This window comes from Bombina bombina, chromosome 1 (genome assembly GCF_027579735.1).
Source record: "Bombina bombina isolate aBomBom1 chromosome 1, aBomBom1.pri, whole genome shotgun sequence".
NCBI lineage: Eukaryota > Metazoa > Chordata > Amphibia > Anura > Bombinatoridae > Bombina > Bombina bombina.
The window spans coordinates 109856907-109882371 of NC_069499.1; the positions used below are offsets into that span (position 1 = coordinate 109856907).

The 25465-nt window shown below is 38.3% G+C and overlaps 1 protein-coding gene across 1 annotated transcript in view; it reads left to right on the forward strand.

Moving 5' to 3' along the window:
* EML5 (EMAP like 5) overlaps positions 1-25465 on the forward strand; it is a 261422-nt gene that overhangs the window by 157393 nt on the left and 78564 nt on the right. The window contains exons 14-17 of the mRNA XM_053710836.1: positions 6084-6184; positions 12577-12806; positions 21236-21347; positions 22164-22291. Of these exons, the coding sequence (XP_053566811.1) occupies positions 6084-6184; positions 12577-12806; positions 21236-21347; positions 22164-22291 (571 nt within the window). The remainder of the gene's footprint in view (positions 1-6083; positions 6185-12576; positions 12807-21235; positions 21348-22163; positions 22292-25465) is intronic.

Sequence of the window (25465 nt, forward strand, 5' to 3'; positions counted from 1 at the left end):
GTTAAGTGTATCCAGTCCACGGATCATCCATTACTTATGGAATATATTCTCCTTCCCAACAGGAAGCTGCAAGAGTCCACCCACAGCAAAGCTGCTATATAGCTCCTCCCCTAACTGCCATATTCAGTCATTCTCTTGCAAGCCTCAACATAGATAGGAGGTCGTGAGAGTCTGTGGTGCTTTCTACTTAGTTTATTCTTCAATCAAAAGTTTGTTATTTTTAAATGGCACCGGAGTGTGCTGTTTATCTCAGGCAGTATTTGGAAGAAGAATCTGCCTGCGTTTTTCTATGATCTTAGCAGACGTAACTAAGATCCATTTGCTGTTCTCACACATTCTGAGGAGTGAGGTACTTCAGAGGGGGAATGGCGTGCAGGTTTTCCTGCAGATAAGGTATGTGCAGTAAAATATTTTTCTAGGAATGGAATTGACTAAGAAAATACTGCTGATACCGAAGTAATGTAAGTAAAGCCTTAAATGCAGCGATAGCGACTGGTATCAGGCTTATTAATAGAGATACATACTCTTATAAAAATGTGTTTTAAAACGTTTGCTGGCATGTTTAATCGTTTTTTAACGTACATTGGTGATAACACTGTAATGTTGGTATAGCCTTAAATGCAGTAAAAGCGACTGGTATCAGGCTTATTAATAGAGATACATACTCTTGTAAAAATGTGTTTTAACATATGTTTGGTGATAAAACTTATTGGGGCCTAAGTTTTTTCCACATGGCTGGCTTAAATTTTGCATAGAAACAGTTAACTGAAGCTTCCCACTGTTGGCTGTGGCAGTTTGTTGTGTCTGTTTTTAAAAACGTCTATGTCGTTTGTTTTTTTTTATCTGTTTTTTGCATTAAGGGGTTAATCATCAATTTGCAAGTGGGTGCAATGCTCTGTTACCTTATTACATGTACTGTAAAAATTTCGTTTGTTTTACTGCCTTTTTTTCACTGTTTTTCAAATTTTGACAAAATTTGTTTCTCTTAAAGGCACAGTAACGTTTTATATATTTGCTTGTTAACTTGATTTAAAGTGTTTTCCAAGCTTACTAGTCTCATTATTAGTCTGTTCTAACATGTCTGACATAGAGGAAGCTCTGTGTTCATTATGTTTTAAAGCCATGGTGGAACCCCATCTTAGAATGTGTACCAGATGTACTGATTTCATGTTAAACAATAAAGATCATTTTTTGTCTTTAAAAACATTATCACCAGAGGATTCTGTCGTGGGGGTAGTTATGCCGACTAACTCTCCCCACGTGTCAGACCTTTTGACTCCCGCTTTAGGGACTCACGCTCAAATGGCACCAAGTACATCAAGGGCACCCATAGCGTTTCTTTTACCAGGGGATTCTGTCGAGGGGAAAGTTATGCCGACTAACTCTCCCCACGTGTCAGACCCTTCGACTCCCGCTTCAGGGACTCACGCTCAAATGGCGCCAAGTACATCAAGGGCGCCCATAGCGTTTATTTTACAAGACATGGCAAAGGTGGTGAATAATATTCTGGCAGCAGTATTAGTCAGACTACCTGAAATTAAAGGAAAGCAGTTAGCTCTGGGGGTAGATACAGAGCATACAGACGCTTTAAGAACCATGTATGATACTACCTCACAATATGCTTAGTCTGTGGGTGATTTTTTTTTGACTCAGGGAAGATGATTTAACCTGATTCTGATATTTCTACATTTAAAATTTATGCTTGAGAACCTCCACTTGTTGCTCAGGGAGGCTTTGGCTGCTCTGAATGAATGTGTACAATCACAGGGCCAGAGAAATTGTGTAGACTGGATAAATAATATGCAGTGCCGGTGTGTACTGATGTTTTTCCAATACCTAAAGAGGTTTACTAAAAAATTTTTAATAAGGAATGGGATAGACCAGGTGTGCCGTTCTCTTCCCCTCCTATTTTTTAGAAGAATGTTTTCTAATAGTTACCACCACACGGGACTTCTGGCAGACAGTTCCTAAGGTGGAGAGAAGAGTTTCTACTCTAGCTAAGCGTACCACTACCTCTGACGAGGACAGTTGTGCTTTTTAGATCCAATGGATAAAAAATGTTTATTCAACAGGGTTTTATCCTGCAGCCCCTTGCATACATTGCTTCTATCACTGCTGCTGCGGCGTTCTGGGTTGAGTCTCTTGATGAGGCTTTACAGTTAAGCGACTCCATTGGATGAATATATTTGACAAGCTTATGCTAGCCAATTCCTTTGTTTTCTGATGCCTTGTTCATTTGACTAGACTAACGACTAAGAATTCTGTTATTTACTATACTGGCGCGCAGAGCGCTATGGCTTAGATCATGGTCAGCTGTCGTGACTTTAATAAATAAGCTACTTAACTTCCCTTCAAGGGGCAGACCCTATTCGGGCCTGGTTTGAAGGAGATTATTGCTTATATCACTGGAGGAAAAGGTCATGCCCTTCCTCAGGATAGGTCCAAATCAAGGGCAAAAAAAAAAAAGTCTAATTTTCGTACCTTTTAAAAACTTCAGGGCAGGTGTGGCATCCTCTTCCTCTAAGGCAAAGCAAGAGGGAATTTTTTGCTCAGTCCAAGGCGGTCTGGAGACAATCGGACCTGGAACAAAGATAAGCAGGCCAAGGAGCCTGCTGCTGCCTCTAAGGCAGCATGAAGGAACGGACCCCTATCCGGTAACGGATCCTATAGGGGGCAGACTTTCATTCTTCGCCCAGGCGTGGGCAAGAGATGCCCAGGATCCCTAGGCATTGGAATTTATATCCCAGAGATATCTTCTGGATTTCAAAGATTCCCCCCCAAAAAAAGGGGAGATTTCGCCTTTCACAATTATCTGCAAACCAGATAAAGAAGGAGGCATTCTTACATTGTGTACGAGATCCATCCAGTTCCAAGAGAGGAACAGGGACAGAGTTTTTACTCAAATCTGTTTGTGGTTCCCAAGGAGAGGGAACCTTCAGACCTATTTTGGATCTAAAGATCTTAAACAAATTCCTCAGAATTCCGTCATTTAAGATGGAAACTATTCGTACCATCTTAACTATGATCCAGGAGAGTCAATAGAGGACTACAATGGATTTGAAGGATGCTTATCCTCACATTGTGATGCATAAAGATCACCATCGTTTTTCAGATTTGCCTTTCTAGACAGGCTTTACCAGTTTGTAGCTCTTTCCTTTGGGATATCTACAGCCCCAAGAATCTTTATGGAGGTTCTGGGGTCGCTTTGGCGGTCCTTAGACCGCGGGGCATAGAAGTGGCCCCTTATTTAGACAACATCCTGATACAGGCGTCAAACATCCAAATTGCACAGTCTCATACGGACGTAGTACTGGCATTTCTGAGATCACATGGGTCGAAAGTGAACAAGGAAAGAGTTCTCTATCCCCAATCTCAAGGGTTTCCCTCCTAGGGACTCTGATAGATTCTGTAGAAATGAAAATTTACCTGACGGAGTCCAGGTTGTCAAAGTTTCTACATTTCTGCCGTGTTTTTTCATCCCATCCGCGCCCTTCGGTGGCTCAGTACATGAATGAAATCGGCTTAATGGTAGCGGCAAGGGACATAGTACCGTTTGCACGTCTACATTTCAGACCGCTGCAACTATGCATGCTCAGTCAGAGGAACGGGGATTACACAGATTTGTCCCCCTGTTAAACCTGGACCAAGAGACCAGAGATTCTCTTCTCTGGTGACTATGTCGGGTCCATCTGTCCAAGGGTATGACCTTCCGCAGGTCAGATGGGACAATTGTTACAATAGATGCCAGCCTTTTAGGTTGGGATGCAGTCTGGAACTCCCTGAAGGCTCAGGGATAGTGGACTTAGGAGGAGACCCTCCTTCTAATAAATATTCTGGAACTGGGAGTGATATTCCATGCTCTTCAGACTTGGCCTCAGTTAGCAACTCTGAGGTACATCATACTCAGTCGGACAATATACACGACTGTGGCTTACATCAGCCATCAAGGGGGAACAGAAGTTCCCTAGCGATGTTAGAAGTCTTACAATAATGCACTGGACAGAGACTCACTCTTGTCTATCAGCTATCCATATCCCAGGTGTTGAGAACTGGGAGGTGGATTTTCTAAGTCGTCAGACTTTTCTTCCGGGGGAGTGGGATTTCCTCCGGAGGTCAAGACCAAGCAGGAGAGGGCTTTGGTGTTTTTGACAGCGCCTGCGTAGCCACGCAGGACCTGGTATGCAGATCTGGTGGACATGTCATCCTTTCCATCACGGTCTCTGCTTCTGAGACAGGTCCCTCTACCTCAGGGTCCTTTCAACCATCTAAATAGAATCAATCTGAGATGGACTGCCTGGAGACTGAACGCTTGATGTTATCAAAGCATGGCTTCTCCGAGTCAGTCATTGATACCTTAATACAGACATGAAAGCCTGTCTCTAGGAAAATTGAACATAGATATGGTGTAAATATCTGATTGTTATGAATCCAAGGGTTACTCATGGAGTAAAGTCTGGATTCCCAGGATATTATCTTTTCTCCAAGATGTTTTTGAGAAAAGGGTTGTCAGCTAATTCCTTAAAAGGGGACAGATTTTTACTCTGTCTATTTTTTTGCACTACCGTCTGGCAGGTATTCTAGACGTTCAGGCATTTGGTCAGGCTTTGGTTAGATCCAAGCCTGTGTTTAAAACTGTTGCTCCGCCATGGAGCTTAAACCTGATTCTTAAGGTTCTTCAAGAAGTTCCGTTTGAACCTTTTTTGTTCCATAGATATCAATCTTTATCTTGGAAAGTTCCTTTTGGGTAGCTAATTCCTCGACTCGTAGAGTCTCCAAGTTATCTGTGTTACAATGTGATTCTCCTTATCTGGTCCTTCGTACGGATAAGGTAGTCCTGCGTACCAACCTGGGTTTTTTCCTAAGGTGGTATCTAACAAGTACATCACTCAAGAGATAGTTGTTCCATGCTTGTATCCTAATCCTTCCTCAAAGAAGGAACGTCTATTACACAATATTGGACGTGGTTTGTGCTTTAAAGTTTTACTTACAAGCTACTACAGTTTTCATCAAACGTTCACCTTGTTTGTTGTCTATTCTGGACAGAGGAGAGGTCAAAAGACTTCAGCAGCCTCTCTGTCTTTTTGGTTAAAAAGCATAATTCATTTAGCTTATGAGACTGCTGGACAGCAGCCTCCTGAAGGGATTACAGCTCATTCTACTAGAGCTGTGGTTTTCACTTGGGCCTTTTTTAAATGTGGCTTCTGTTGAACAGATTTACAAGACGGAGTCTTGGTCTGCGCTTCATACTTTTCAAATTTAACCAATTTGATACCTTGCTTCTTCGGAGGCTATTTTTGGGAGAAAGGGTTTTTTACAGGCAGTGGTAACTTCCGTTTAAGTACCTGCCTTGTCCCTCCCATCATCCGTGTACTTTAGCTTTGGTATTGGTATTCCATAAGTAATGGATGATCCGTGGACTGGATACACTTAACAAGAGAAAACATAATTTATGCTTACCTAATAAATTTATTTCTCTTGTAGTGTATCCAGTCCACGGCCTGCCCTGTCACTTTAAGGCAGGTAATTTTTTCATTTGAACTACAGTCACCACTGCACCCTATGGTTTTTCCTTTCTCTGCATGTTTTCGGTCGAATGACTGAATATGGCAGTTAGGGGAGGAGCTATATAGCAGCTTTGCTGTGGGTGGACTCTTGCAGCTTCCTGTTGGGAAGGAGAATATATTCCATAAGTAATGGATGATCCGTGGACTGGATACACTACAAGAGAAATAAATTTATCAGGTAAGCATAAATTATGTTTTTCACTTAAGCATCAAACTTTTGTTTTAGTCACAATTTGTAAAATCCCCCAAAAAAGCCGGAAAAAAATGATTTCTCTTATAGGGTTTTCCTATCAGAATTAAAAAAAAAAAAAACCCTGTTTTTTTCAATTAATTCAAACATTAAAGGGACAGGATACATCAATTTTCTACAAAATATTTATGCAAAGAAAGATCTAGTGTACAATGTCCCTTTAATCACATGCTTGGGAGATGCCCCTTATTGTTTAGTTTCTGACTGTAGCGGTACAAACATGGAGAGCTTTTACACAATAAAATAACCTGCTCGTTTTCCTTTTAAAGGGGAAGCAAGGATAAAATTTTTGTTGTGAAGATTAACCCGTACATGCCTGACAAGCTTATCACAGCAGGAATCAAGCACATGAAGTTCTGGAGAAGGGCAGGTATAGTATAATTATTGTATTCTTTAAAGGAAATGACAGAGCATGCAATGTTAAAGGGACATTACACCCACATTTTTCTTTTAGGATTCAGATAAAGAATACAATTTTAAAAATGTTTCCAATTTACATTTATTAATAAATTTGATTAATTTTTATTGGTATTCTTTGTTAAACAGATGTCTAGATAGGTAGCGTGCACGTCTGGGCACTACATGACAGTAAATAGTGCTGCCATCTATTGCTCTTGCTAATGTATAACATTGTTGCAAAACTGCTGCAATAAAGTTTTGCAGACACGTGCACACCCCGGAACTTACCTTCCTGCTTTTCAACAAAGGATAGCAATAAAGTGAAGAAAATTTGGTAAGAGAAGTAATTTTGAAAGTTGTTTAAAATTGTGTGTTCTATCTGAATTTGTTTTTGTCGATTTAACATACTTTTCAGTTTAATTCCATGATCATATGTACTTTTGATATCCTTTGTTGAAAAACATTCATAGATAGGCGGCAGTACACTATAGGGAGCTCACTGCTGATTGGTGACTGCACACATATGCATTGTCATTGGCTCAGCTAGCTCCCAGTACTTCATTGCTTCTCTAGATTAACTATATGCAGGTCATATAAAACATCTGCAAAGACTTTAATGGAGAAATGTTTTTAATACCACCAGTTAACACAATTTACAACAGCAATGGCCATAGTTACATAATAATAATAATAATAAATGTGTAATCATAAAACACATTTTCTTTTTGCGCTCGTTACTGTGGTACAATTCAACCATTACCATTTAGTTATTCAGTTAAAGGGACACAAAACACGTACGAGTTGCCCCTAAAGGACCAGATAATAAAAATACAAGCACTATGGAACGCTAATATCACTCTGACGTTATTTCTAGCGCTTGTGTGCTCAGATTACAAGTAAATAGTAGAAGATGAATGTGCACAATAAAGTTGTTTCTGTTCGGTAGCTCAGATGCCAAAAGTGATTTCAGCGCATATTTTCCCACAGGTAATGGATTTGTATTATAGTGCAGCTCAGCCCAACATGAAGACTTTATAGGCTGTATTGCTTCTGTCTCATTATTTCACAGCTGACACTTTTATTTCTTATACTTTTCATAGATTTTGTACAGAAGTTAACTGTTTCATAGGGGAGTTATATTTCATTGGAATTCATTTGTTTTAAAGGTGTGTTTGTGATGCCTGAATCCACAGTGCAACTAATTTGACTCTTTTGATTAGCACAGAGCTTAAATGTTCAGTAAAGGAAAAAAAAATGTCATAATTCATATAGAGTATGCAGTTTTAGTAGAAGTTAGCTCCTATTATCTAATTTACTTCATTCTCTTGATATCCTTCTACTACTGGGAGCTAGCTGCTAATTGGTGGCCGCACATATATGCCTCTTGTAATTGTCTCACTTGATGTGTTCAGATAGTTCCCAGCAGAGCAGTGCTGTTCCTTCAACAAAGGATAGCAATAAAATGAAGCCAATTTGATAAACTAGAAGTTGTTTACAATTGTATGCTCTGTATCTGAATGATGAAAGGTCAGGGAAATGAAAGGACACGAAACACAACTTTTTTTATTTTATGATTCAGATAAAGCATTCGTTTGGAAACAACGTTCCATTTTACTTCTATTATCAATTGTGCTTCATTCTCTTGGTATCCTTTATTGAAGACGCAGCAATACACTAGTGGGATCTAGGTGAAGACATCGGTAAGCCAATGATAAGATGCATATTTGTGCAGCCACCAATCAGCAGATAACGCCCAGCTCCTGAGCCTACCTAGTTAGGATTTTCAACAAAGGATACAAAGAAAACAAAGCAAATTAGATCAAATAAGTCAATTGGAAATGTGTTTAAAATTGTATGCTCTATCCAAATCACAAATGAAAAAAATTGTGTTTTTATTTAACCTTTATACAAATATTTTAACAAAGTTTACTGCTGAGTTTTTATATACAATGAAGAATAACTTTGGAAATAAATGCAGCTTTAATGGGACAGTCTAATAAACTTTCATGATTCAGATAGGACATGCAATTTTAAACAACTTTCCGATATACTTTTATTATCAAATTTGCTTTGTTCTCTTGGTATTCTTAGTTGAAAGCTAAACCTAGGTAGGTTCATATGCTAATTTCTTAGCCCTTGAAGGCCGCCTCTTATCTGAAAGCATTTGAAAAAACTAGAGCGCTTTAGTTCATGTGTGCCTTATACGTAACATTGTGCTCATGCCCGTGGAGTCAGCACTGATTGGCTATAATGCAAGTCTGTCAAAAGAACTGAAATAAGATAATTAGAGGTAAAATATATTAATATAACCGTGTTGGCTATGCAAAACTGGGGAATGGGTAATAAAGGGATTATCTATCTTTTTGAACAATAAAAATTCTGGTGTAGACTGCCCCTTTAATTAAAAAATGTTTTAAAAACTATTGCATGTACACAGCAAAACAACATATTAGTAAAACAACATCCAGCATTTCTTCTATGTTACTTTTTCATTTTTATTTTCCTTGCTGTCTTGCGGAGTGACATATAACAGGCTGCCATTATAGTTTGTTCCTGAAAGAGATTATATGTGTTTACCAGCAAGAAATTGCTTTCATTTCTGCTGTGCTTATGATCCATGCATACTTTCTGCTGTGCTTATGATCCATGCATACTTTCTGCTGTGCTTATGATCCATGCATACTTTCTGCTGTGCTTATGATCCATGCATACTTTCTGCTGTGCTTATGATCCATGCATACTTTCTGCTGTGCTTATGATCCATGCATACTTTCTGCTGTGCTTATGATCCATGCATACTTTCTGCTGTGCTTATGATCCATGCATACTTTCTGCTATGACTGCGATAGAATTTGCTATATTTATCTTTTTTTGTGTATATTCTGCTATTTGAAATCTGGCAAGAATGGTTTCCTGCCTCCCTCTGCAATTTCCAGCGAGTGTGAGATCATTTCTCACTGCAGATAGAATATACCATTTATTAACCTGAGTTGTTTGCTATTTTGTTATGTGCTGTTATGAACAATATCACTCCCATGGTACCCTATGAATATCCTGCAATTTAGAATCATTTCAGCTCGCCAAAAGTTCTATCTCTCTCTGTCTACAAATATGAAAGCAATATTGTATCCCCAGTTATAGATAATATTTATTTTGGTATCTGTCTGATAGAATCCATTTGTGTAAAATACTTTAAGCTAAAAACGTGGATATATAATCATATAAATATTACTCAGATACGGCCTTACAGCAACACCTGGTGGAACTAAATATAACTGCATTGCCAGGCAAACTGGTTGCAAAATGAAATGGACTTCAAATTTATTTTTTTAAATAATTATCTTAAATTAAGCACTGTATTGCAAAGTATCTGCACACAAAACAAAATGTATTAAAAGCTGTAGTTTTGTTGGTAAAACAAAATGCTTTGCAGACCAGGGACACACCACTTGAGAATCATTTTGTATAATTTCTGTTCTGCTGTGGCCAATAAAGGAGAGCTATAAATTAAACCCTGTACTTATCAAGCAATCAGGCTGCAGTATGTAGGAGAGTCAGGGTTCTGAATTTTACAGAATACACTCCAGCATATCTGAGGGGAGTGGAAAAAAAAAATTGTTAAGATATAACTTACAAAATAAAATAAACAATGAAAGTGCATTGCAAAAAAAATAATCATATTATGAATTAAATTTCAAACAGCTTCATGTACCTTTAAAACAGGATGGATAGAAGGATTTAAAGTGACATTAACCCCTTCAATGCGCAGGACTAGTCTTTTACGTCATGCACATTGCTACCTGTGGGTGCATGACCAGTCCTTCCCATTATGCAGGGGGATCGGAGATCAAACACAGTCTTCGGCACTCACTACAGGTGGGGGATCGTTGGTGGTTAAGTGCGCGGCACTCCTAGTACTTCATGGTAGTTCTGGTAATGTCACCACGTGCGCATGTGGTGTCATCACAAAGAGGCTGAACCAGAGAGGAGCTGTAAGCTACAAGGGAGCTGGATGGGGATGTACTTCAGACCTCTCTATCTCAGCTCCCTTAGCAGCTACAATCTTCCAAGACCCCTCATTTGAAAGAGACGAAGATCTTTAAAAATCCATAAGGATTTGCTTGGAGATGTTACATTATTTTCACAATAAAAAAAAAAATGGTATGTCTAGAGAGCCCTAATAAAGTTTATTTTCTACTAGACAACTCTCTCTCTCAACAAATATATGAATTTTGTATAGTCAGGTGATCACTGTGGTAGTAGTGTGCACTGCAAGAAAAAACTGTTTTTATTTCTGTACTGTGCTATAGGGCCTCTATAATCTATATTATAACCCACAAAAGCCTGTATGGGACTCTATTTCACATGTGGCGACCCTTGACGACAATTTCGTAGGGTGATCACAGTAACATCAGTGGTCACTGGTCCGTTTTCAAAATTAATTACTACAATCTACGTAAAAAGTATACATTTTTTTTACAGTTTTTACTCCAGATATCTCACATGCTATGAATTATAAATATAATAATAGCATATTGTGAATCTGCTGGGCTTGCTGAAAAAAAAACAATTTATAATTTGTGTGGGTCACTCACTGAAATCTGACTTATAATAGGGTTTAAATGTAGGTAATAAAAAAAGATCAGCACTGGGGTGAAAAAAGGCTTAGCAGCAAAAGGGTTAAACCTAAAAAAAAATTCATGATTCAGATAGAACATACAATTTTATGCAACTTTCCAATTTACTTCCATTATTAAATGTTCTTGTTATCCTTTTCTGAAAAGCAGAAGCTCAGGAGAGAGTGCATGTGTGCAGCACTGTATAGCAGCAGTTTTGCAAGAATGTTAAACATTAACAAGAGCACTAGATGGCAGCAATGTTTCCTGCCATGTACTGCTACAGACTTGTGAATGCTGTTTATCTAGATATCTCTTCAACAAAGAATGAAGAAAATCTGATACTAGAAGTAAATTGGAAACTCTATGCTCTGTATGAATCATGAAAGGAAAAAAATTGGGTTTCATGTTCCTTTAAGTTGGAAGTGCAACTGAAATTGCCAAGGTAAGACAGAGATGGATGGGGCTTACTGAGCAGAGAGTGGAGAGGAGAAGGGAATAATAAATGGATCAGGATTGTTTTCTAGCTGAGCATAGTGATATCAGTTAGTTTTATGTATCCAAACAAAGTGTCATGAGTAAAATCAGCTATCAGTCACATAACTACTAAGATTTGATTGGCAGCATATGTATTGGGTACATGTAAAGCGCGGCTAATCACCCATAAGGGTTTCAAGGTGCTGCTCATTTTATCAACCTCGGAAGGATGAAAGGCTAAGTGGACCTCACCGGGGATCGAACCTGCAACCCTTGCGTTGCTACAGAGCTCAGGCACAGTGCCTTAGCATGCTGAGCTATCTGTCCAGCATACTGTAAGCCACCAGCTTAATTTAATTACTGAACTTAAAATAGGGTTGCAACCTTTAGTTCAGGACAAACACGAACATTTTTGTGCCTTGCACAGCACAGTACACACTATGGGGCCGATTTATCAATTTCTGTCTGTCTGGCTGTAGCGTATTATGTCCAACAGACATTGCTGAATGCCGACAGCATACGCTGACGGCTTTTAACATTTCACAAGCAGTTCTGGTGAACTGCTTGTGCAATGCCGCCCCCTGCAGTTTTGCGGCCGCTAGCAGAGGGTGTCAATCAGCCCGATCATATAGGATTGATCAGAGGCAGCGGACCAGTTAAGGAGCAGCGGTCTTAAGACCGTTGCTTCATTACTGCTGTTTCAGTCGAGCCTGAAGGCTCGCGCGGAAACAGGGGCATCAGGGAAAATAGAAATAAATAGAAATAACTGTAGGCACATGATTACCTTTTCTGTAAGCCTCTGCAAACTGCTCCATTATTTCAGTTCTTTTGACTTACTTGCATTTTAGCCAATCAGTGCTGACTCCTAGGTAACTCCGCGTGCGTGAGCACAGTGTTATCTATATGGCACACATGAACTAACAACCTCTAGTGGTGAAAAACTGTCAAAATACATTCATATAAGAGGCGGCCTTCACGGTCTAAAAAATTAGCATATGAACCTCCTAAGTTTAGCTTTCAACTAAGAATACCAAGGGAACAAAGCAAAATTGGTGATAAATGTAAATTGAAAAGTTGTTTAAAATTATATGCCCTATCTGAATCATGAAAGTTTATTTTGGACTAGACTGTCCATTTGCAGGGCCATTCTCCTGTAATTTAAACAAACCATTTAAACACACCTATCACTAAAGTCTGACTGTTTAGTGTCTCATGGAACATCTATGAATTAAGAAATAATGACGCTTGAGATGTTATTTGTGTCTGCCAGGTGGGAGCCTAATAGGGCGTAAAGCCTGCATAGGTTCAGGATCTAAGCTGGACACCATGATGTGTGTGGTGTATGGATGGACAGAGGAGATGTCATTTTCTGGAACAAGTACGGGAGACATCTGTATCTGGAGAGACCTGTTCCTTATGAAAATGGTGAAGGCTCACGACGGACCAGTGTTCAGTATGCATGCCTTGGATAAGGTGAGAGAGGTCTGGGCCTTGGATAAGGTGAGAGAGGTCTGGGCCTTGGATAAGGTGAGAGAGGTCTGGCCCTTGGATAAGGTGAGAGAGGTCTGGGCCTTGGATAAGGGGAGAGAGGTCTGGGCTTTGGATAAGGTGAGAGAGGTCTGGGCCTTGGATAAGGTGAGAGAGGTCTGGGCCTTGGATAAGGTGAGAGAGGTCTGGGCCTTGGATAAAGTGAGAGAGGTCTGGGCCTTGGATAAGGTGAGAGAGGTTGGGGCCTTGGATAAGGTGCGAGAGGTCTGGGCCTTGGATAAAGTGAGAGAGGTCTGGGCCTTGGATAAGGTGAGAGAGGTCTGGGCCTTGGATAAGGTGAGAGAGGTATGGGCTTTGGATAAGGTGAGAGAGGTCTGGGGCTTGGATAAGGTGAGAGAGCTCTCTCATCTTGGATAAGATGAGAGAGGTCTGGGCCTTGGATAAGGTGAGAGAGCTCTCTCATCTTGGATAAGATGAGAGAGGTCTGGGCCTTGGATAAGGTGAGAGAGGTCTGGTCCTTGGATAAGATGAAAGAGGTCTTGACCTTGGATAAGGTGAGAGAGGTCTGGGCTTTGGATAAGGTGAGAGAGGTCTGGGCCTTGGATAAGGTGAGAGAGGTCTGGGCTTTGGATAAGGTGAGAGAGGTCTGGGCCTTGGATAAGTTGAGAGAGGTCTGGGCCTTGGATAAGTTGAGAGAGGTCTGGGCCTTGGATAAGTTGAGAGAGGTCTGGGCCTTGCATACCTTTTTAAGATTTTTTTTATTATTTAAATGACAAACTCCTACCTGGAATGTAATAAGAATCTGGGGCTGTAGAATGCAATTTGATATTCCATGTCCTGGCATGGAGCTAGTTAATAGATTTTTATTTATTTATTCAGATTCCAGGAAGTCAACACCATAAATTTGATTTAAACCCTGCATGCCTGAGATATGCTTACATGAGAGCTGCCACAAATAATGAGTTGGCTTTGAACCTCATCCAAGCCCCACTTCCCAAGAGAAGTGAGATTTAAATAATGATCGGTTACTGACCTCCAGTCCCTATTCCACCATTAAGCATTTATAGGAGATTATGATTCCTTTTACAGATAAACACAAAACAAATGTGAATACTTTAATGTATTAGTATATATACACATAACTATAAACAAGCAACTGAGATCCAACCATATATGTGTCATTTTTATTGTAACATTATTGTGCTTTCTTTCTTTCTTTCTTTCTTTCTCTCTTTCTTTCTTTCTTTCTTTCTTTCTTTCTTTCTTTCTTTCTTTCTCTCTTTTTCTTTCTCTCTTTCTTTCTTTCTTTCTCTCTTTCTTTCTTTCTCTCTCTTTTTTTCTCTCTCTCTTTCTCTCTCTCTCTTTCTTTCTTTCTTTCTTTCTCTCTTTTTCTTTCTCTCTTTCTTTCTTTCTTTCTCTCTTTCTTTCTTTCTCTCTCTTTTTCTCTCTCTCTCTTTCTTTCTTTCTTTCTCTCTCTTTTTTTCTCTCTCTATCTCTTTCTCTCTCTCTTTCTTTCTCTCTCTCTCTTTCTTTCTTTCTCTCTCTCTCTCTTTCTCTCTTTCTCTCTCTCTTTCTTTCTCTCTTTCTCTCTCTCTCTCTCTCATTCTTTCTCCCTTTCGCTCTCTCTCTCTCTCTCTCTCTCTCTCTCTCTCTCTCTCTCTTTCTTTCTTTCTTTCTTTCTTTCTCTCTTTCTTTCCTTCTTTCCTTCTTTCTTCATAATTATCTTATCTGTTTAAACATACCAACTAAAATCCCTACTGAGCTTAAAATTAATAATAATACTTATAAATAAACTATAAATAAATAATCAATTTAAATGTTTTGAAGTTAAAACAATTCTCTTGGTTTTCCTGTATAATATGCATTTTGGAATGTTTATTTGTAAAACCTTTTATTCATTCCTCTTAAACTATATTCCAACATGGTTATTTTACCTCCCTTCCCATCTTTTAGCTGTATAGTATTTATGTATGTAGTTATTATTTTCTTGGTATTGAAAATATTGTAAAAAAAAATGTGTTGCAAAAGACAACATATACAGACATTTTAATCTATCTCCTATGTATAGTTCGGTGTTATCTTATTTGTGCACAAAAGCAATATGAAATTCAAAATTAAACTTACATGATTCAGATTTGTAATTTTAAGACCCTTTTAATTTCACTTCTATTTTCAAATGTTCTCTTGGTATCCGTTGTTGAAAGATTATGTACATATGTGTCATAAACTAGTGGGGGCTAGTTGGCAATTGGTGCTTGCACATATTTGTCTTTTGCGGTTGTCTGACTAGATTTAATCTGCTAGCTACCAGTAGGGCTTTGCTGCTCCTTGAACAAAGGACATCAAGAGAATGAAGCAAATTTGATAACTAAATTGGAAAGTTTTTTTTTAAATTGTATTTTTTATCTGAATCCTGAAAGAGAAAAAACATAATTTATGTAAGAACTTACCTGATAAATTCATTTCTTTCATATTGGCAAGAGTCCATGAGCTAGTGACATATGGGATATACAATCCTACCAGGAGGGGCAAAGTTTCCCAAACCTCAAAATGCCTATAAATACACCGCTCACCACACCCACAATTCAGTTTAACGAATAGCCAAGCAGTGGGTGATAAAGAAAGGAGTAGAAAGCATCAACAAAGGAAATTTGGAAATAATTGTGCTTTATACAAAAAATCATAACCACCATAAAAAGGGTGGGCCTCATGGACTCTTGCCAATATGAAAGAAATGAATTTATCAGGTAAGTTCTTACATAAATTATGTTTTCTTTCATGTAATTGGCAAGAGTCCATGAGCTAGTGACATATGGGATATCAATACCCAAGATGTGGAGTCTTCCACTTAAGAGTCACTAGAGAGGGAGGGAATAAAAATAAAAACAGCCATATTTCACTGAAAAATTAATCCACAACCCAAAAAAATAAGTTTATTTTCATTTTTGAAAGAAAAAAACTTAAATCAAAGCAGAAGAGTCAAACTGAAACAGCTGCCTGAAGAACTTTTCTACCAAAAACTGCTTCCGAAGAAGCAAATGCATAAAAATGGTAGAATTTAGTAAATGTATGCAAAGAGGACCAAGTCACCGCTTTGCAAGTCTGATCAACTGAAGCTTCATTCTTAAAGGCCCACGAAGTGGAGACTGATCTAGTAGAATGAGCTGTAATTCTTTGAGGCGGGGCCTGACCCGACTCCAAATAAGCTTGATGAATCAAAAGTTTCAACCAAGAAGCCAAGGAAATAGCAGAAGCCTTCTGACCTTTCCTAGGACCAGAAAATAAAACAAATAGACTGGAAGTCTTCCTGAAATATTTTGTAGCTTCCACATAATATTTCAAAGCTCTTACCACATACAAAGAATGTAAGGATCTCTCCAAAGAATTCTTAGGATTAGGACATAAGGAAGGGACAACAATTTCTCTACTAATGTTGTTAGAATTCACAACCTTAGGTAAAAATTGAAAAGAAGTCCGCAAAACTGCCTTATCCTGATGAAAAATCAGAAAAGGAGACTCACAAGAAAGAGCAGATAGCTCAGAAACTCTTCTAGCAGAAGAGATAGCCAAAAGGAACAACACTTTCCAAGAAAGTAGTTAATGTCCAAAGAATGCATAGGCTCAAATGGAGGAGCCTGTAAAGCCTTCAGAACCAAATTAAGACTCCAAGGAGAAATTGATTTAATGACAGGCTTAATACGAACTAAAGCCTGTACAAAACAGTGAATATCAGGAAGTATAGCAATCTTTCTGTGAAATAAAACAGAAAGAGCGGCGATTTGACCTTTCAAGGAACTTGCAGACAAACCCTTATCCAAACCATCCTGAAGGAACTGTAAAATTCTAGGAATTCTAAAAGAATGCCAGGAGAATTTATGAGAAGAACACCATGAAATGTAAGTCTTCCAAACTCTATAATAAATCTTTCTAGAGACAGATTTACGAGCTTGTAACATAGTATTAATCACTGAGTCAGAGAAACCTCTATGACTTAGAACTAAGAGTTCAATTTCCATACCTTCAAATTTAATTATTTGAGATCCTGATGGAAAAACGGACCTTGAGATAGTAGGTCCGGCCGTAACGGAAGTTTCCAAGGCGGGCAACTGGACATCCGAACCAGATCCGCATACCAAAACCTGTGTGGCCATGCTGGAGCCACCAGCAACACAAAAGACTGTTCCATGATGATTTTGGAGATCACTCTTGGAAGGAGAACTAGAGGCAGGAAGATGTAAGCAGGATGATAACACCAAGGAAGTGTCAGTGCATCCACTGCTTCCGCCTGAACATCCCTGGACCTGGACAGGTATCTGGGAAGTTTCTTGTTTAGATGAGAGGCCATGAGATTTATCTCTGGAAGACCCCACATCTGAACAATCTGAGAAAACACATCTGGATGGAGAGAACACTCCCCTGGATGTAAAGTCTGGTGGCTGAGATAATCCGCTTCCCAATTGTCTACACCTGGGATATGCACCGCAGAGATTAGACAGGATCTGGATTCTGCCCAAACAAGTATTCGAGATACTTCTTTCATAGCTCGGGGACTGTGAGACCCACCCTGATGATTGACATATGCCACTGTTGTGATATTGTCTGTCTGAAAACAATGAACGGTTCTCTCTTTAACAGAGGCCAAAACTGAAGAGCTCTGAGAATTGCACGGAGATCTAAAATATTTATTGGTAATCTCGCCTCTTGAGATTTCCAAACCCCTTGTGCTGTCAGAGATCTCCAAACAGCTCCCCAACCTGAGAGACTCGCATCTGTTGTGATCACAGTCCAGGTTGGCCGAACAAAAGAAGCCCCTTGAACTAAACAATGGTGATCTATCCACCATGTCAGAGAGTGTCGTACATTGGGATTTAAGGATATTATTTGTGATATCTTTGTATAATCCCTGCACCATTGATTCAGCATACAAAGCTGAAGAGGTCTCATGTGAAAATGAGCAAAGGGGATTGCGTCTGATGCTGCAGTCATGAGACCTAAAACTTCCATGCACATAGCCACTGAAGGGAATGACTGAGACTGAAGGTGCCGGCAGGCTGCAACCAATTTTAAACGTCTCTTGTCTGTTAGAGACAGAGTCATGGACATTGAATCTATCTGGAAGCCTAAAAAAGTGACCCTTGTCTGAGGAATCAAGAAACTCTTTGGTAAATTGATCCTCCAACCATGTTTCCGAAGAAACAACACTAGTTTATTCGTGTGAGATTCTGCAGAACGTAAAGACTGAGCTAGTACCAAGATATCGTCCAAATAAGGAAACACCGCAATACCCTGTTCTCTGATTACAGAGAGTAGGGCACCCAGGACCTTTGAAAAGATTCTTGGAGCTGTTGCTATGCCAAATGGAAGAGCAACAAATTGGTAATGCTTGTCTAGAAAAAAGAATCTCAGAAACTGACAATGTTCTGGATGAATTGGAATATGAAGGTATGCATCCCGCAAGTCTATTGTGGACATATAATGTCCTTGCTGAACAAAAGGCAGAATAGTCCTTATAGTCACCATCTTGAAAGTTGGTACTCTTACTTAACGATTCAAAATTTTCAGATCCAGAACTGGTCTGAATACATTTTCCTTCTTTGGGACAATGAATAGATTTGAATAAAACCCCAAACCTTGTTCCAGAAGAGGAACTGGCATGATTACCCCTGAAGACTCCAGGTCTGAAACACACTTCAGGAAAGCCTGAGCTTTTACTGGATTTACTGGGATACGTGAGAGAAAAAATCTTCTCACAGGAGGTCTTACTCTGAATCCTATTCGATACCCTTGAGAGACAATGCTCTGAATCCATTGATTTTGAACAGATGTTATCCAAATATCCTTGAAAAACCTTAATCTGCCCCCTACCAGCTGAGCTGGAATGAGGGCCGCACCTTCATGCGGACTTAAGGGCTGACTTTGGATTCCTAAAAGGCTTGGATTTATTCCAATTTGAGAAAGGCTTCCAATTGGAGGCAGATTCCTTGGGGGAAGGATTTAATTTTTTGTTCCTTATTCTGACGAAAGGAACGAAAACAGTTAGAAGCCTTAGAGTTACCCTTAGGTTTTTTTATCCTGAGGCAGAAAAATTCCCTTTCCCCCAGTAACAGTTGAAATAATAGAATCCAACTGGGACTCAAATAAATTATTACCTTGGAAAGAAAGAGATAGTAATCTAGAATTAGATGCCATATCAGCATTCCAGGATTTAAGCCACAAAGCTCTTCTAGCTAAAATAGCTAAAGACATGGATCTAACATCAATTTTGATAATATCAAAAATAGCATCATAAATTAAATGATCAGCATATTGCAGAAGCGAAAAATGCTAGACAAGTCAGAATCCAATTCCTGTTGCGCTAAATTCTCCAACCAGAAAGTTGATGCAGCCGCAACATCAGCCAAAGAAATTGCAGGTCTAAGAAGATGACCTGAATATAAATAGGCCTTCCTTATATAAGATTCAAGCTTCCTATCTAAAGGATCCTTAAAGGAAGTACTATCTTCCATAGGAATAGTGGTACGTTTAGAAAGAGTAGAAATAGCCCCATCAACTTTGGGGATCTTTTCCCAAAACTCTATAGATTTTGCTGGTGAAGGATACAATTTTTTCTAACCTTGAAGAAGGAATAAAAGAAGTACCTGGCTTATTCCATTCCTTTAGAAATCATATCAGAAATAACCTCAGGAATAGGAAAAAAACCCTGGAAAAACCACAGGAGGTTTAAAAACAGCATTTAAACATTTATTAGACTGAACGTCAAGAGGACTGGTTACCTCAATATCCAAAGTAATTAACATTTCTTTTAATAAAGAACACAAATACTCAATTTTAAATAAATAAGTAGATTTAGTTAGTAGTTAGTGTCAATGTCTGAGGAAGGATCTTCTGAATCAGATAGATCCTCATCAGAAGAGGATAAATTATTATGTTGTTGGTCATTTGAAATTTCATCAACTAAATGAGAAGTTTTAAAAGACCTTCTACATTTATTTGAAGGTGGAAATGCAGACAAAGCCTTCAGAATAGAATCAGAAACAAATTCTTTAAAATTTACAGGTATATCATGCACATTAGAAGTTGAAGGAACTGCAACTAGCCATGTTCTATTACTAATGGATACACTATCTGCATGTAAAAGTTTATCATGATAACTATTACAAATGACATTCGGCGAGATAATTTCTACAATTTTACAACAAAATGCACTTTGGTTGAACCGATGTCAGGCAGCAATGTTCCAGTAGAAGCTTCTGAGGCAGGATCATGTTGAGACATCTTGCAAAATGTAAGATAAAAAACAACATATAAAGCAAAATTATCTATTTCCTTATATGACAGTTTCAGGAATGGGAAAAAATGCAAATAGCATAGCAAACATCAATGGGGTATTGAAATAATAAAAAAGTTTGGCGCCAAGTATGACGCACAACGTAACTAAACTTTTTTGGCGCCAAAAAAATAACCGGAAATGACACACTCGCGTCACTAATGATGCAACAGTGTGAAAGGTCTCAGCGTCAAGTATGACGCCGGAAGTGACGAACTTGCGTCATAGACGTACTTTTCCGCGCCAAAAAAAATTTTGTGGCAAAAATGACGCAATAAAGTTTAGCATTTGTTGCACCCGCGGGCCTAATACCGCAATTTGTAAGAAGTAGTCAATTGAATAAAAGACTAAACCCCAGGTTAGAAATTAATTTCATATTTAAAAGATGTTTATATTCACCAAATATGAAACTGACAGTCTGCAGAAGGAAATACATGAACCTGACTCATGGCAAATATAAGTACAATACATATATTTAGAACTTTATATATAAATGCATAAAGTGCCAAACCATAGCTGAGGTGTCTTAAGAAATAAAAACATACTTACTAAAAGACACCCATCCACATATAGCAGATAGCCAAACCAGTACTAAAACAGTTATTAGTAGAGGTAATGGTAAATTGAGAGTATATCGTCGATCTGAAAAGGGAGGTAGGAGATGAATCTCTACGACCGATAACAGAGAACCTATGAAATAGATCCCCGTTAGGGAAATCATCGTATTCAATAAGTGATACTCCCTTCACGTCCCTCTGACATTCGCTGTACTCTGAGAGGAATCGGGCTTCAACAATGCTGAGCAGCGCATATCAACGTAGAAATCTTAGCACAAACTTACTTCACCACCTCCATAGGAGGCAAAGTTTGTAAAACTGAATTGTGGGTGTGGTGAGGGGTGTATTTATAGGCATTTTGAGGTTTGGGAAACTTTGCCCCTCCTGGTAGGATTGTATATCCCATATGTCACTAGCTCATGGATTCTTGCCAATTACATGAAAGAAACTGGGTTTCATGTTGCTTTAAAGTGATAAACATTGAAACTCTAGCCCTGGGACATGTAGGTATAAAAGCATGATGGTCTTGGTGTAACATTTATATTTTTCTGCAACAGGGCTTTGTCACGGGAGGAAAGGATGGAGTTGTGGCCCTTTGGGATGATTCCTTTGAACGATGCCTCAAAACATATGCTATAAAGAGGGCTGCACTGGCGCCTGGTTCTAAAGGTGATTTATAGGATGAAGTTTGGCTTCAAAATATGGTATTTGCCTTTGAACTGTTCACTTTTATGTGCAAGATTCTTCATAGCGATTAATCATAAACTTAACGCCCTTTATCAATCTGGCCGCCCTTTTTGTCAATTACACTGGCCAATATCCGTTGTGTTAAATATTATGTTTATATTCCTAAAACTCTAAACATATATGATACCTCGATAATGTCCCCAATACAGATTTAAAAAGTCTAAAGAGAATTGCTTTTTAAAAAATGACATATGAACATTCTAATGTTAAGATTTAAAATTTGTAGGTGGCTAATTTTCATTTGGATTGTTAAGATTTCTGGTGTCATGGTCTTTATTTGTTATTTTTTTTACATTTGTATCCATGGTGCTCGTCTAATTAGTGTTGTCAGCTACTCATTTTGTTAATCGTCTTTGTAAATTTTGTGAAAACGATGCAGTGCAACACATTTTTTAAAAATGTGAGATTTGGAGAATGTTGCTGTGCGATCTGCGCGTCATGTAAAATGACTTCAGGTACTTTGGTGATCTGTGTATCACTACTCTTAATTTTGCAAATGCAATGTATCTGTATCAATCCTTTCTCACTTTAAAAAGTTAATGTTCAAATGATACATAATATATTAGAATGTTGCATATTGTAAATATGTTAGAAATTAGGAGTTTGGGGTACTGGGTATCCAATATGGAACCTTAAAAATAAATATCATTAGCAGATAATGAGAAATTGTCATGTCCTGGAAAACCTAAAAATACTCCTAATTATTTTATTCACTGTCCTTTTCCCTTTTCTACATAGGGCTACTTTTGGAGGATAATCCTTCTATTCGTGCCATATCACTGGGGCATGGTCACATCCTGGTAGGGACTAAGAATGGTGAGATATTGGAAGTGGATAAAAGTGGACCTGTTACTCTTCTGGTTCAGGTAAAGTTTATAGATAAAGAGAAAATGCATCAGTCGTAATGTAATGAATTCACAATAAATGAATGAATCAAAATGGAACAACATTGGAATGTGGTTGTTCTACATTCCCAAAATGTCCTTATAGGGACTTTAAACACTAAACAAATGCTAGATAGAATGATGCATTCAAAGAAAAGATTAGTCTGAGAATAGCATGTAGATTTCTTAAAGTTGCTTAAATATTGCCTATAAAACAATGGGAGCTGCCATGTTGTAACTTAGGTTATATTTTCTGCTGTGGCCAATTAGGGACAGTTCTAAATATGTCACTAGAGTGTGCAGCCAATGGCTGTGTGGAATATAACACTTCACTTTGTAATAGGAATCGAAAAGCTCACAATTTCAGAATTCAATTACAGGAAAAGGGTACAAAATAAATAATGAAAATATATTACAGTATATATATATATATATATATATATATATACGTATATGTGTGTGTGTGATTTATCATTTTATGATACCATCTCAAAGTGTTTAATGTCCCATTAAAGGGGCAGTTTACATCTTGTAAACCCTGCAGTTTTCCAATAAAGTAACATTCTGGGTGAGTTTAAAAATGTTTGAAAGGCATTAACACTTTTTTTGCTGCACCCGTTTTTCAATAGCCAAACTCCACACATGACTTTGCAGTTCTTAATACAGTTGTCTCTGCTGAGGCCAGTTAGGCACAGATATCTAACAGTGTAAGGCTTGTGAAGTCTGCAGTGCGCACTTGGTAAACTCAAACTATTCAGAGTGAAATTACAGGAAAAGGAGGCTAAATAAATCATGAAAGTATATTGTAAAATTGTTTTACTATGCATAATTAATCATTTTATATTACAGTCTCAAAGTATGTCATGCTCTTTAAAGAAATATGAAATAGTGCCCCTTTATTAAAAGCAAATAGGCTAAATCAAATTAAAAATAGAAACAGATTTTGTAAAAAAGAGCAAACAACTTACTTACGGCTAGATTACGAGTTTTGCGTTAGGCTTAAAAAGCAGCGTTAAGAGGTCCTAACGCTGCTTTTTTTTTTTCTTTATTATTTTTTTTATTAAAATTTTCATAAAGAAATCCAATACAAAGTAAAAGAAAATATATAACATCATTGCAGTGATTACAAGTTATCTGACACTTCAATAAACGGTGAAACAGACTCAATGCCATATGTCCCAATTGATATTTAAGATATTATGATCTAAGTCCTCTTACACATTCCAGCAAGCTCTTTGCTTCTCGTAGCTTATTAGGTTTGCTGCTTTGAAGTGAAGTTGAATCTTGACTCAGTCCTGATCACAACATTGACATCAACATTATATATGATAAACTTAATTACTATAACATAAACATAAACATTAACATAAACAAGAAACAAAAAGAAAATACATCTAACTAACTCCTGCAGAGAGCATCTATTCTTAGTCTTTGCCTGGCTATTTGTTCGGGACAGCTAGACTAGTGATTATAGAGCTTTCTGTCTTCGCTAAAGGTAGTTAATGTTGTTCAATGGCTCCTATATATGACTCCCAGTAAAACCACATATCGTTGTATAATGCTATTTGGTTTGTTTTGAAATAGTGGTATCTTTCTAGTAATACGGCTTCCTTCACCTTCTCCCTCCACTCCTCTATTGTAGGGATACTGTCAGTTCGCCATTTGGCTGCAATGAGCTGCTTGGCTGAGTTAAGCATGACGTGTCCAAGGTTCCTTCTTATTTTACATTTAATATTATCTAACTTATTAAATAGACAACTCTGAGGTGAAAAGGTAATATCGCCAGCTAAGGCCAATTTTAGTTCTTCAATTATCTTCCCCCAATACATGTTTATCTTAGAACAAGACCACCAAATGTGGCCCATAGTACCTTCCTCCCTCCTACATCTCCAGCATTTTTCATTGGCTGAGGGGAAAAGATGTTTCATTCTATTTGGTGTTAGATACCAGCGAAACAGCACTTTGTAATTTGTTTCTAACGCTGCAGTTGTGTGTGCTGAGTGGGCTATGGTCCTAAATGTGTTTTCCCATATCTTTGGATCTTGCGGCCCCAATAGGTCTCTTTCCCAGCTTTTCACGTAATTATGGGGATTGGGTATTGTGGATGAGAGTAATAATCTATAGATAGAAGAGATAATCCCTTTTGATGGGGACTTAGATAGACACATTTGTTCAAATATCGTCAATGGCCTTGTCATCATTGTTCTATTCCTATGTGGCATAATGTAATGGCATGTCTGGTGGTATCTCATCCATTTACCGAAAAACCTGTCGCTCACTCCTTCTAAGTCTGCCCTGGGCAGCAACTTCCCTGCCTTGATTAATGTTGTGACTGGGATGTGTCTCTGTAGGCTATTGTTATCCTCTGTATTGTACTTCTGGCCTTCTAAAAACTCCGGGTTAGCTAGAATTGGAGTCAAGGGTGAGTAGGCACTAGAGATACCCCTATACTTATCCCGAATATATTTCCAATCTGACACAGTTGCCACTACTGTGGCCGTGAAGGTGTTCTGAGATATAGATAAAACCTTAGGTAACCAGCACATGCCCCCTAATTGGGGGACCCCTGAAATGTCATGTTCTAGTTGTATCCAATGTTTAGGATTATTATCAGTGTTTCTACTCCATTCTAGAATTCTTTGTAGGGAAATAGCTTGCTTATATAATAATAAATTAGGGACTCCCAGTCCTCCTGAGTCTTTATTAGCATACAGTGAGGCCTTGGATACTCTTGGTGGTCTCCCCTTCCATATAAAGCTATGTAACATTCTTTGTGTTTTTTTGTATATATGTGATAGTGTGTGGTAGGGGTAAAGTTTGTAGTATATACAAGACTTTTGGCAAAAGTACCATCTTGACTGTATTCACTCTCCCTATCGATGAAATATTCTTAGACATCCAGGACGAAGCCTGGTTAGAAATTGTTTTTGATAGCCTGGTGTAGTTGACTGAGCGAATTGAGTCCAGACTACTAGTTAGGTGTATACCCAGGTATCTTATGGCTTTCGTCTGAATTGCGAAGGCACATTTATTTTGTATAATGGTGATATCGTTGGGAAGCATATGTAGTGGCAGGAACTCTGATTTATTCGTATTTACTGAGAAATTTGATACTTCCCCATATTCTTCCAATTCTTTCTGCACCGCGGGGAGAGA